This window comes from Cetorhinus maximus, chromosome 22 (genome assembly GCF_964194155.1).
Source record: "Cetorhinus maximus chromosome 22, sCetMax3.hap1.1, whole genome shotgun sequence".
Taxonomy (NCBI): domain Eukaryota; kingdom Metazoa; phylum Chordata; class Chondrichthyes; order Lamniformes; family Cetorhinidae; genus Cetorhinus; species Cetorhinus maximus.
In genome coordinates, this window is record NC_135900.1 from 20,666,274 (window position 1) to 20,679,703 (window position 13,430).

Sequence of the window (13,430 nt, forward strand, 5' to 3'; positions counted from 1 at the left end):
GAAATGTCAGGTTCCTGATGGCAGAGTGAAAGTAGGGAATTAGGCTGTGACGGACTGAAGGATCAACGGATTGAGCTTCTGGTGGCAAGCAGCAGGAGCCTATTTTTAATGCATTTGCATGTTATGCATACTCATTAAAACACCATTTTGCCAGATGAAGTGGTACCTTTGCAATTAACCCTACAGCAAATGAGAAACATATGCCTTCAGATTCAGGATTGGTTAAGGGTGGCGTGCAGCAGACGTAGCAGCCCTCCTGGAGGACTTGGTCTGAGTAGGAACTGCTTTTCATGGAGAGCTTTGTTGGACCACGGGAGAGGAGGCCCAAGAACATAAGAAATAGGAGCAGGGGTAGACCATATGGTCCATCAAGCCTGCTCCATCATTCAGGAGGCATCATGGCTGACCTTGGGCTTTAACTCCACTTTCTCGTCCACTTCCCACATCCCTTAATTCCTGAGAGACCAAAAAGCTGTCTATCCCAGCCTTAAATGTGTTCAATGATGGAGCATCCACAACCCTCTGGGGTAGAGATTTCCAAAGACTCACAACCGCTTGAATGAAGTAATTTCTCCTCACCTCAGTCCTAAATGGTTGACCCCCTATGCTGAGTCTTATGCCCCCATGTTTTAGATTCCCTGACCAATGGAAACAATCTCTCAGCGTCTGCCCTATCAAACCCCTTCAGAATCAGTGTGTGTTTCAATTAGATCAATTTAGCAATTTGCTGAGCCTCTCATCATAGGGTGACCCCCTCATCTCAGGGACTAATTTAGTGAACCTTCATTGTACCGCCTCCAATGCAAGTATATCCTTCCTTAAATATGGAGACTAAAATGGCACACAGTACTCCAGAGGCATTGATGCATTGAGATTGGATGGCGGCAGTGCAAGGGAATAGGAACATGGTTGATTGCGAGAGGGAGGGAGGGCAGGTCATGGTGGACCTTTGAGGGCTCATGGGGGACAGAGACAGGAAGCTGAACTACACAAGGAAGGTCAATGTCTACAGACGGGAGGTAAAGCATGACTGTGAGGAGATCCAGAGTTACAGGTCATGGTGAGGCCATGAGAGTCAAGGCTAACAGATGGCAGGTGTAGGGTGATGGAGGGAGTTTCAATGATGAGGGATGGCAGATCAAGTCCAGGGTGCCAGTGGGGGTGGTGGTGGGTAGGGGGCAGATCAATGGTAACGGGGGGCAGCACTAGGATGAATGGAAGTTGAGCAAAGGTGATGGTAGATGGCCCAAGGGTCAACAAATGCAGGGCATGGGTGATTTTGGGAAGATCAGGGGTGACTGAGGGAGGGTGCAGTGTGATGGCTTCTAGCTCCAGGGTCAATGTGGAAGTGTCCAGGGACATAGCTGTGACAACACAAAGAAGTCTCTGAAGTACAGGTTGAGAATGGGGGTTGGGTGTGGCTGATGCCAAATGCAGAGCTCCCTGTTGTAATATGCCTTTAAGGGATAGCAGCATGACATCACTAGAAAGGAAATGTGTCATGTGCTTCAGTCTTCATTCTACTTTTGATTTGAGCAGAGCACACATGCACAGCTCTAATGTCTTCAAGCTTTATACCTATGTGTAACTGATTTCATGTACCTAGCCTTAATAAGTGAACCCACAACGTGTTTACCCAATCCTTGATAAGTGATTGGTGCCTTGTGCCTTGTACAGTAAATAAGCCCAAGCTATTACATCATTATAATAACATGACACTCCCCATTGGTCAAAAGTTCTCAGGTCAGGAGGGAGAGCCAGAAAGACTGTGCTGACCAGATCTTTGCCTGCCCTGTGTCCGGAGTTCATTTCAGGCAGACAAGCTGGGTCAAGCACACCCAGTTCTTCTGCTAACTCTGGCACATCTGGAGAGGAACTGGCGAGCGTGGCCCAGGGCCAGGCACAGTAAAGACCAGAACGCCAACAAGGGGCACCAGCAGAGGGTCAGGTAGCTCAGGAACGCGGCAGCCAGGGTCCAGTGTGATATCGAGCATTGGTGTGTAATTGAATATACCACAGGTGGAGTAACGCCCTGTAAATGTCAGAGAGGCAGGGTCAGAGACAATGAGGATGTTAAGGGATTCTGTCACTCATCTATGTCAGCTGCTTCAGGATGACCTAAGTTCCCATTGACTGGGAGGCAATCCAATGTCAGTAGCTTTATAAGTCACTGCAGCATTGAATTTCTACTTCATCAGGGCTCTACAGGGGACATTTGTGGCGTCTCCCAGTCAGCAACTCACAAGTGCATCAGGGAGGTCACCAATGCCCTGTTCAGAAGAGCCAATGAATTTGTGAGATTACCTCAGGATCTGAGAGCTAGGCAGCCAGAGCTGTGGTATTCAGTGTCATTGCAGGATTTCCACAGGTACAAAGGGCAATTGATTGCATGTATGTTGGGCTACGAGCTCCCTAGGATCATCCAGCGGCCTTCATAAACCCAGTAGGGATTTCACTCTCTCAATGTTCTGCTGGTCTGTGATCACCACAAACGAATCCTTCATCTGTCTGTTCACTTCCCAGTGAGCTCTCATGACTCTTAACATCCTCACTCAGGTGAGGTGCCACAGCTGTTTGATCCCCCTCAGCAATTGCAGGGGTAGCTCTGGAGGACAGGGGATGTCCACAGAAGACCTGTCTCATGACACCTGTACAGAACCCACAAGCCCAGCAGAGGAGAGGTATACTCCAGCCCATTCATCAACAAGGGTAACAATAGAACAGACCATTGGACTGCTGAAGATGAGGTTCTGCTGTCTGGACCGTTCAGGTGGAGCGTTGCAGTACGTGCCACAGAGAGTCTCTCAGATCATTGTGGTCTGTACTTAAACTCCTACAGCAAAATTGCCAGACAGAGAGATGGAGGAGCCAGATGCCTCCTCAGCTGAGGAAGAAGCTGGTGTTCATGAGGGAGTACATAGTGTGGTTACAGCTGCAGATGTCAGGGCGATGGAGCGACGCACCAGACATACCCGTAACATCCTCATCGAAACCCGAGCCCAACAAGATCTCTTGTTCTCCTCCTCAATAAATGTCTCTGTGGAAGAGCCAGCAGGTCCAACATGTTACTTCCTGTCGAACCTACATTGTTGTGACCTCTGGCACCTAGAAGGAGAATTGCTGCAGGCACTTGGCACAAGCAACCCATTTGCATGGTTACTCCAAAGGCATGCACAATTGTGATATGGAAAGAACATTGGGACAAAGGAAATAGGAGCAGGAGTAGGTCATTCGGCCCCTCAAGCCTGCTCTGCCATTCAGCCTGATCATGGCTGATCTTCTACCTCAATGTCATTTTCCTCCACTATCCCCGTGCCCCTTAATCTCTTTAATATCTAGAAATCTATTGATCTCTGTCATGAACATACTCAATGACTGAGCCTCCTCAGCCCTCTGAGGTAGAGAATTCCAAAGATTCACCACCTACTGATTGAAGGAATTCCTCCTCATCTCAGTCCTAAATGATCTACCCCTTATTTTGTGACTGTGTCCCCTGGTTCTAGATCCCCCAGCCAGTGGGGTACATCCTTTCTGCATCTACCCTGTTGAGCCCTCTAAGAATTTTGAACGCTTTAATGAGATCGTTTCTCATTCTTCTAAATTCTAGAGGATATAAGCCCAGAGTCCTCGATCTCTCGTCCAGAGGACAATCCCGCCATCCCAGGGATTAGTCTGGTTAACCTTTGTTGTACTCCCTCAATGGCAAGTTTATCCTTCCTTAGGTAAGGTGACTCCAGAACACAAGGTACACATACTCCAGTTGCAATCTCACCAAGGCTCGATATGATTGCAGTACGATGTCTTTACTTCTGTACTCAAATTGTCTGGTGATAAAGGCCATCAACCCATTTGCCTTCCTAATTGCTTGCTGCACCTGCAGCTTTCAATGACTTACAAACAAGGACAACCAGGTCCCTTTCGACACCAACATTTCCCAAGCTCTCCCCATTTAAGGAATACTCTGAATTTCTATTTTTCCTATTAAATTGGATAATTTCACACTTTTCTGCATATTCCATCTGCCATGTTCTTACCCGCTCACTTAGCCTGTTGAAATCCCATTGAAGCCTCTTTGCATCCTCCCCACAACTCACATTCCCACCAAGTTTTTGTGTCATCAGCAAAGTTGGAAATATTACATTTGGTCCCCACATCCAAATCATTGACATTGATTGTGAACAGCTAGGGCCCATTGCGGTACCCCACTAGTAACAGCCTGCCAACCTGAGACTGATCCGTTTATCCCTACTCTGATTTCTGTCCGTTAACCAGTTCTCAATCCATGCCAGTGTATCACCGCTAATCCCATGTGCTCTAATTTTGCTTACTAACCTGTGTGGGATCTTATCAAAGCCTCCTGAAAATCTAAATACACCACATCCACTGGTTCCCCTTGATCTAGAAGTTGCACATGACTCAATGACACACGCTCCAAAAGCTTGCAAAGCCTTGCTAAGACCTCGATGTTCACTTGCAATATATGGAATGCCTCAGCTGCAGCTGCTCTTTGGGCAACAGTTTCTGATGGATGATAAAGGGGTGAGCACCACATGTTGGCTTGCCAGCCAAGTTCCAAACACCTGACCTTACTAAGGTTTCCTAAAATAGAAACCTGCACACGTCACTACTTCCGAAGCCACACGATAAATGGTGTTTCCATAGCCCCACGTCACTCAATCATTGATAGTCAATGGGGAGGTGGTGACGTTGTGGTATTGTCACTGGACTACTACTCCAGGGTAATGCTCTGGGGACCCGGGTTCCAATCCCACCATGGCAGATGGTGAAATTTGAATTCAATAAAAAATCTGAAATGACGACCATGAAACCATGGTCGATTGTTGTAAAAACCCATCTGGTTCATCAATGTCCTTCCCCTTAGGGAAGGAAATCTGCCATCCTTACCTGGCCGACATGTGAGTCCAGACCCACAGCAATGTGATTGACTCTTAAATGCCCTCTGCCCTCAGTCCTCAAGGGCAATTAGAGATGGACAATAAATGCTGGTCCAGCCCGTGACACCCGCATCCCATGAACAAATAAAAAATGTGCCACGCCCTTAATGCACCCACCAGTTTGTAAAACTCCCAACATAGTGACCATTTGACACACATGGATATAGTGATCCAAACCGTATATTTACACATGACTTCCATAGAATGAATAGATACCCCTTCCACCTTTGTGACATTAGAATTCTTTCCTGACACAATGCCCTGGTTCAGCTCCAACATCTGCAGCTGAGGTGGAGGCAGCCAACTGAGTGCTCTACCCTGTTGCCTGAGATGGCCTTGGCTGCTACCTTCTGATGGTCCAAGGCCTAGATGGCTCTGGCCTGCTAAGAGTGCCCTGCACATGTGCAGTTGCACCCACTTTGGCCTCACCTATGGGAGGGGATGGGGTCACTGGCAGAGGGGAGGAGGAACAGCACTGCACCCTTGGAGCACTATGAGGTGATGCCCCCCCTGGGCAGTTTTCAGGTGCTCCTGCTCCCTGCTGGTGTGCGATGGGACCTCCCTGACTCCAGGTGATGAGGGGCACCTGGAGGAAAATCGAGGTGCCTTGTTCCCCTCTCGCATACTGTATAGAGTACATGGCCAGAGCGATGGAGGTCTGAGTGCATATCTGGCAGCAGCTGAGTATTCTGCTGTACCTGCCTCTCCATGGCGTCACCAACCTCTGCAGGAGGAAGCCATCCATTCACATGCCGGAGCCACGAGAGAACTCAGGACTTGGATGGACTCCTCCATCTTTCACTCAAGGCTGCATATGTGTGAGATGTTCCCCTGACTGTCTCTGCATCTCCATCAGGTTTGTTATGGCCATTTCCAGAGACACATCATTTGCATGGGGCTGGTCTCCAGCAGTCCTCCGACTGCCAGGGAGCTCGGCTATCACACCCCTCACCAGCTGTGCGGGTGTGCCTGTGATGCCCTCACCAGCTGTGGGGGTGTGCCTGTGATGCCCTCACCAGCTTGTGGCCCTGAATCTAATTGAACAAGTGTATTCACTGAGGTGAATGTCTCTGCCCTGGTGGAGGGTTCGAGGGAATGATGTGACAGTGCGTCCTCTCACTGCTCTGTTTCATCATCCTTGAAAGTGGCTTGCTGCAGGCTGTTTCACAACTTGTCATGACTGTGAGCACCTGAAGTGGAGAGCACAAAGAATTGTCTCACGGTTATGCGCAATCCCTTTCCACATCAATGGGCCATGTCTGTATCTGTATGCCCGGTTCTGAATATCAGACTAGAGACATTCTCACTCTGATGCACTGAAACTCCAGTCACTCCATCAGCACAGAATCAGCCACTGTCCTTCCCTACTGGTTCCACTGCCTGCTTTTCTCTGGGGTAATTTCTGGGGCACCTCCACCCCCACCACCCCTCAATCTTTGCCTGCCCCCGGGAGTTATGCACTTATTTTGTCCTGCAGACAGAAAGAAGGATTCAGTGTCATTTTAGTGTGCTCCCACACACTACACTCCTGCAACTGGTATAACTTTTACAGCATGAATTGGTTTCCACACATTCCATCTGGTACAGAGGTCTGCCTGGCATCCCTCTCCACTTACATTTTAACATTGCTTTTTTATGTTCATTCATGGGATGTAGGCGTCGCTGACTAGGCCAGCATTTATTGCCGACCCCTAACTGCCCTTGAGAAGGTGGTGGTGAGCTGACTTCTTGAACTGCTGCAGTTCATGTGGTGTAGGTACACCCACAGTGCTGTTAGGAAGGAGGTTCCAGGATTTTAACCCAGCCACAGTGAAGGATTGGCAATATATTTCCAAGTCAGGATGGTCAGTGGCTTGGAGGGGAACTTGTAGGTGGTGGTGTTCCCATGTGTCTGCTGCCCTTGTCCTTCTAGATGGTAGTGGTCATGGGTGTGGAAGGTGCAGTCTAAGGAGGCTTGCTGAGTTCCTGAAGTGCATCTTTTAGATGGCACACACTGCTGTCACTGTGCATCGGTGGTGAAGGGAGTGAATGTTTGTGGAATGGGTGCCAATCAAGCAGGCTGCTTTTTGCCCTGTATGGTATCAAGCTTCTTGAGTGTTGTTGGAGCTGCACTCATCCAGGCAAGTGGAGAGTATTCCATCACACTCCTGACCTGTGCCTTGTAGATGGTGGACAGGCTTTGGGGAGTCAGGAGGTGAGTTACCCGCCACAGGATTCCTAGCCTCTGACCTGCTGTCATAGCCACAGTATTTATATGGCTAGTCCAGTTCTGTTTCTGGTCAATGGTAACCCCCAGGATGTTGATAGATGGGGATTCAGTGATGGTAATGCCATTGAACATCAAGGGGCGATGATTGGATTCTCTCTTGTTGGAGATGGTCATCGCCTGACACTTATGTGGCACAAATGTTTCTTGCCACTTGTCATCCCAAGCCTGGATATTGCTGCATTTGGTCATGGACTGCTTCACTATCTGAGGAGTTGTGAATGGTGCCGAACATTGTGCAATCATCAGTGAACATTCTCACTTCTGACCTTATGATGGAAGGAAAGTCATTGATGAAGTTGCTGAAGATGGTTGGGCTGAGGACACTACCCTGAAGGACGCCTGCAGTGATGTCCTGGAACTGAGATGATTGACCTCCAACAGCTACAACCATTTTCCTTTGTGCTAGGTGTGACTTCAACCAGCGGAGAGTTTGGTGAGTGATGCCCTTATGAGTGCCACTTGGTAGTGAATACACCATGATGCTTACCATTGTGGAGCACAAGAAGTCATTGACTCTTTTTCTGCACTGCACCCAGTTTTGCTTGTTGGCCCCACTGCTGTGAATCTCCACCGCGACCTCAGTCCAGGCTGCTTTGGTCAGGCGGGGGAGTCTCCTGCTGGGAAACAGGGCCTCCTGCCATTCCAGGATGGTCTGGAGGAGAACCTGCAGGTAGGCATTGCTAAATCGTGGGGCCACTCGTTTGCTCTGAGTCATCACTCAGAATAGCAGGTGGTAGCAGCAGTTATAGTTGTCTAGGGTGGGTGTTATAAGGCTCTGGCACATAAGGAGTTAAGGTGGGACTGTGTACAGTAGCGACCACACAGTGCTGTAAGAGAACACATGATCCACACCCAGAGGTCAACGTTGTGTTGGACAGAGTGTGTGTTGAAGCAAGCATAGAGGCAACTCCTAGCTTGGCCTTTTTACTGTACCTATGTATATAATTTCTAGCAGTTAATAAATACTTAATACTACCTAAGACTAGGGATACCCTAATAAGACCTACTGAACTGCACCCAAGATCTTACAACAGGGGCTGGGGGAGGGGGGAAGATGAGCAGATGGTAGCAACAGTTGAGGTTATCCAGGTGGGCAAAGATCAGAAGGTTTTAGAAACGGTTGTAGTCTGAAGGCATCCACTCACAAAGCCAGACTGATGCTGCTGGATTGCAGGGGAATAAAGGCCTGTTCAGGTGCCCTTTAAACAAGGAGGCCTTTGACCCCATGAGGTAACGCCAGGGTCGATGACTTCCTGCCTGCCCCTGCCACACAATTGGCTGGGCACCTCTTCCGTGAATATCTAGTTGGCTGGTTGCCACATAGTGGAAGTCTTGCACACTTCCAGACCTGCCGTTGGGGCACTTGACACTACAACAAGATTCCAGCCTACGTATTAGTGTGAGGGCAGGTAAAGTTAGAGTGTGTGTGGGCAAGGGAGGCAGAGAGGTGAAAGGTACACTGGATGACGTTAAAGGTTGAAGGAATTAGAGACTAATTGTGTTTCCTAATTTTATTAGATTGTTGTTTACCTACCTTTTCTGCATGAGAACTTTTGAAACATAAAGTGGCTTAATAGAATACTATACTTAGAAATAGAATTGCTCAGATTTTCATTAGCACTTTCATATTTGCCTGTGACTGATCTTCTGTGTTTGCCTTAGAGCTGGTTATTTACCACAGAATATTCCCCTGGAGATTATACGATACCTTTATAAAGAGAAAGAGTTCCTTCCATGGCATGCTGCAAGTAATGTACTGCTTTACCTAGACAAGTTGGTGGATCGGAACAAGGAGTACAACATTTTTAGTGTAAGTGTTTAATGTTCAATTCTAAGAAAGATTCATGCACTGCATAGAAAAAAACCTGCAATGTTGTTTGAAAGATAGACTTTTATTAGTGCTAGCAGTGTGAGATAATGCCAAAAAGTGACCTTAAAGAATTATAATTTGGACTAAATTTTTTGTTAGCTTAGTCATCAATAAACCTAATTGGAAAATGTACATATAGAATGAATTTTTGTTTAAAACAGGTTATTAGGATATGGAATACATTGCCACAAATAGCTGAGTCCATCATGATACAAAAGAGAGAATGAATTGTATATTTGAAGAAAAAAATTAAACACTGAATGATAGTGGGCAATTGGATTAGTGTTGTCCACTCTCATGCAGAATTGGGCATGATGAGTCAAATGATATCCATCTGTCCTACAACCTTTATGATATTTGAGAAATTATGCCAATAATTGAAGATTTAATTTTTAATAATTTTTGCTATTGTACTGTGCTCCATAAATCCACTTGCCTGTCATATTTCTCCGTAGTTTAGCCAAACTTATACTTTTAGCAACTGAGTAAATACATCTCCCCTCTTCTAAAAAATTAGTAGCACACAATAGGAACTAATCAACTGACAGTGACATGCAGGGCCATGTTACAAATTTCAGGACTTCTTTACCTATTCTCTTGGCTTCAGCAGCACTGGTCACTCCTATAACTGGTGCTTGCATCTTATGTTGAGGAATGGGCCCATCCTACTCAATGTCAATCATATGAGAGTGTAACTTGGAAAGGCATAACAATGGGAGCATCCTATGACCTCAAATGGATGCTGTGTCATTCAAATGCTGCCTTGTGCAAATCTCTAATCCTTCGAACAGCAGGCTGATTAGATGAGGGCAAATGCTGATTCACAACTAGTTTTGTCTAAATTGCAGTTGTCATGTGAGCAGAACTATTTTGTAGTAACCATCATCCTCTCTGCCCTACATAAGTTGATTCTGTGTCACACCTTGCAGCAAATAAAATAATGAAATACGCCACATTATCACTGTTAGAGAGCCCCTAAGGAGAGGACTAATCGCATACTCAGGGTGGGTGGTCCATAGCTTTTAGGTGACATCAGCAATGCTCAGAATCGCAATGGGTGCCCAGAAATTCAGAGCGGCAGAGTGCTGGTCCACGGATGAAAATGAGACAGATTGGCTAATTTGGCTTCTACTTAAAGTGAGGGTTTGGGCTTTTCCTGGGGCCTTATTGGGCTGCACACAAACTCTCAGGGCAGAATTTTGCCCTTGGTGGGCGGGCGGGCCTCACTGGCTCAGCGGCGGGCGGGCAGCCGACCCTCGCTGTCGAAGCGGGCCCTGCCGCCATTTTAAGTGGGCGGGCCATTTAAGGCCCACCCAGTGGGCCATCCGACTGGAAGCACTATGCGCTTCCTGTGTGGGGGATGGGGGGGAGATTCCCCAACTGACAAAGTGCGCTCTTTCACGCATGCGCGCGAAAGAGTGCACATCCCCCTGAGACTAAGTGCTGTCTCAGAGAGATCACTGAAAGTTTTTTAAACATCAAGAATAGACAAATAAAAAATTTATGAACATGTCCCCCTCATGTGATGGTGTCACACGAGATGGGACATGTTAATAAAAAGGACATAAAGTTTATTAAACATTTTTAAAATAGACATGAAACCTCATCCCGCCAGTGGATGAGGTTTCATGTTTTTTCTGTTCCCCGCTGGGGCTCCTGGCCCGCCCACCAGCCTTAAGGTCGGATGGGCAGGGCCTTTAATTGGCTTAATTATTCTGTCAATGGCCTCAATTGGCCATTGACAGGTTGGCGGGAGGACAGATGATTTCGCTGTCCCCCCGCCTTCCTGAATATTTAAATGGACCGGGATGACATCGGGGGTTCCTCCCTGACGTCATTCCGCGTCATTTTCCCGTCGGCGAGCGGGCCCCGCCCCCAACTCACCGACGGGAAAATTCTGGCCTCAGCTATTAGGCGTTACACTGAGGATGTATGAGTGCGTCCTGGGCAGAGTTCCCAGGGTAGCTGAGGAACCCACTTGCACACTTCTAATTGATAGAAGATTTGGACATACCTCCCTCCCCCTCTGACCAATTGCTCACTGTAAAATGCTGGGCTGAATTCTGGCAGGATGAGCTTTAGCTCCAAATTCCAACCCCCATCCAGGAGTTCTGCTGGCTTTTCTGCCTTGGCCCTGTTGAGAATTTCAGGTCCTAAGTATTTGCTGCTAATTGCATTTACTAATTGATATTCATTTAGCGAGTGTGAAAATGTGAACAATTTCAGGGTGTAGGAATTGGATGCCAAACAAGTGGATTTATCAAGATCTGCTTTATAGTCCTAAGGGATATGCCATTGTTAAAAGGTGATACAACAGTATTCCTAACTTAACAAATTACTAATATTAGATCAATTGTGAAATTATGTTGACAAATTCTGACAAGCCTTCTTGTCTTGTTTTTCTTCCTTTAGCAATATATTCTGCAGCAAGTTGCACCAGCGTACAACCTACTGGGATGGCCAGAGGATGCAGCAAACAGTTCTATTGTTCAAGCACCATACCAGACTGAGTTAAATCATTTACTTTATCACGTTTTAAAAACTGATTATAGATAAACTGGCTTTTCAGCAATTGGTGAATATTGGGGCATGATACGAACAGGGTCTCATGGTGGGCAATTAGAGATGGGCAATAATTGCTAGCCTAGCCAGCGATGTCCGCATCCCATGAACAAAAGAAAAAGTCAACAGTGCCATGCTAGTTCATCATTTTTCAATGCTGTTGAAAGGACATTAATTACACATGTCACTGTTGAACTCTAATATTCAATGTCTGAGAAGTTTTTACTTTTAGTGGTTGAGTCTGCAACTGAAGTTGAATTACATAATTTAATTTTAACAGGTTGGTTGCACATTACTGCTCAGTTCCTAAATTAGTTTTGTCTTGGGTTGATCGTGCTAACAATTTGTTTAGTACCATTTGTCAATCACTAAGTAACTCCCTGGAATTACCGAGTATGAAATTAAGTGACCAGTTGCTAATCATGAGAGTGAATTTTTGCAAATGGTAACACTTTCGGACCAGTATGTTGCTTTTGGAAAAGGGTTCACTTTGTACTTGATCTGAAATGAAGCCTTTTGCGTTCACTTGCAGTGATTTTAGTTTATTCAATTAGAATCACCTTGGGTTTGGATACATTTGCAGTGGTAGCCATGTCCTCACCGAGCATAAGTTCCTCAACATCTATAATTGCAAATACGTAAAACGTGAGGTCAAATATAAGGTTATTGTTTTTCCCACCTTAGAATAAGATGATTTTGTTTTTAATACTTGTAATGCTTTAAAGGGGTTGAAGCCCTGGCTGTTTATTTCGGACTGCAAAAACCTGGGAACACCCGCAATGTAGACTACACAGTAAACCCCTTGTCTGGTTAGTGGCAAAAATGTACACCTTGTCCTTGTCTATCTGATGGCAGAGCGGACATCAAAATAGTGACAGTCAAATACCAGAGTACATGTTGATATCAGAGGTGCCTGTCAAAGTTTTTGTCAACAGAGGTGGTATGTGTTTATGTTCTCTAATGGCATTTTGAGTATGTGTCCAGTCTGTGGTTATCGATATATAATACAGCCACAGGCCTGGCCTTCCCAAAGGACCCAGTATCAAGTCTCTCTGCCAAGGCTGAAGGCAAAGCTTGAATAAACAAATGCTCGTTCCTGCTTGATAGTGCATTGGTGTTACATTGCTATTCATCTTTCCCAATTGTAGCCTTTGCAATACCAGATTGTTTTGCAAAATTTGACTTTGAAGTTGCATGTGATCTCTAGAGTACAAATCTTATGATCTGATCCAGATATATTTGCATGCAGTCACGGTAAGGAAAGGTGCTGTGACTGCACTCCAAATTGTGGAAGCTTTGATCTTATCTCAGGAATGGTCAGAGTGAAAAAAAGACCTAATTGAAAATCAAATGCAATTTTGGAAATAAGATTTTGTAGCAAGTTGGATAACTATTGGTGAATAATACATCATAGTTAACATTGGGACTTATTACTGAACCTGTTTGCAGTTGCAATGTGGTAATAGCACAATGAGTCAGTAATGCAGTTATCTTGGTGGGTTCCTTGCTAATGGGCTGAAAGCAGGTGTGCACCTCCATTTAATGCTACTCCCGGCCCCACAAAAATCAATCCCTGTGTAGCCTGACCTTAGTCACCCCAATTCCTCTCCCACTTTAATCTAAGCTGCACTAAGCAGGTGTGCTCCAGACTGATAGCACTGCATTATTGGGGACCCCCCCCCCCCCCCAATCAAAAGGTGAGCAACTTGCCAGTGGAATCCTCATTGAGGCTCAATGGTGAAAATCGTTAAGGTGTTAGATCGATTCCACTGGG

At 46.2% G+C, this 13,430-nt stretch overlaps 1 protein-coding gene across 1 annotated transcript in view; it reads left to right on the plus strand.

The window, feature by feature from the left end:
* The window catches only part of LOC144696527 (thyrotropin-releasing hormone-degrading ectoenzyme-like), a 140,905-nt gene that overhangs the window by 104,676 nt on the left and 22,799 nt on the right, over positions 1–13,430 (plus strand). The window contains exons 13-14 of the mRNA XM_078567921.1: positions 8,887–9,034; positions 11,507–11,604. Coding sequence (XP_078424047.1) covers positions 8,887–9,034; positions 11,507–11,604 — 246 coding nt within the window. The remainder of the gene's footprint in view (positions 1–8,886; positions 9,035–11,506; positions 11,605–13,430) is intronic.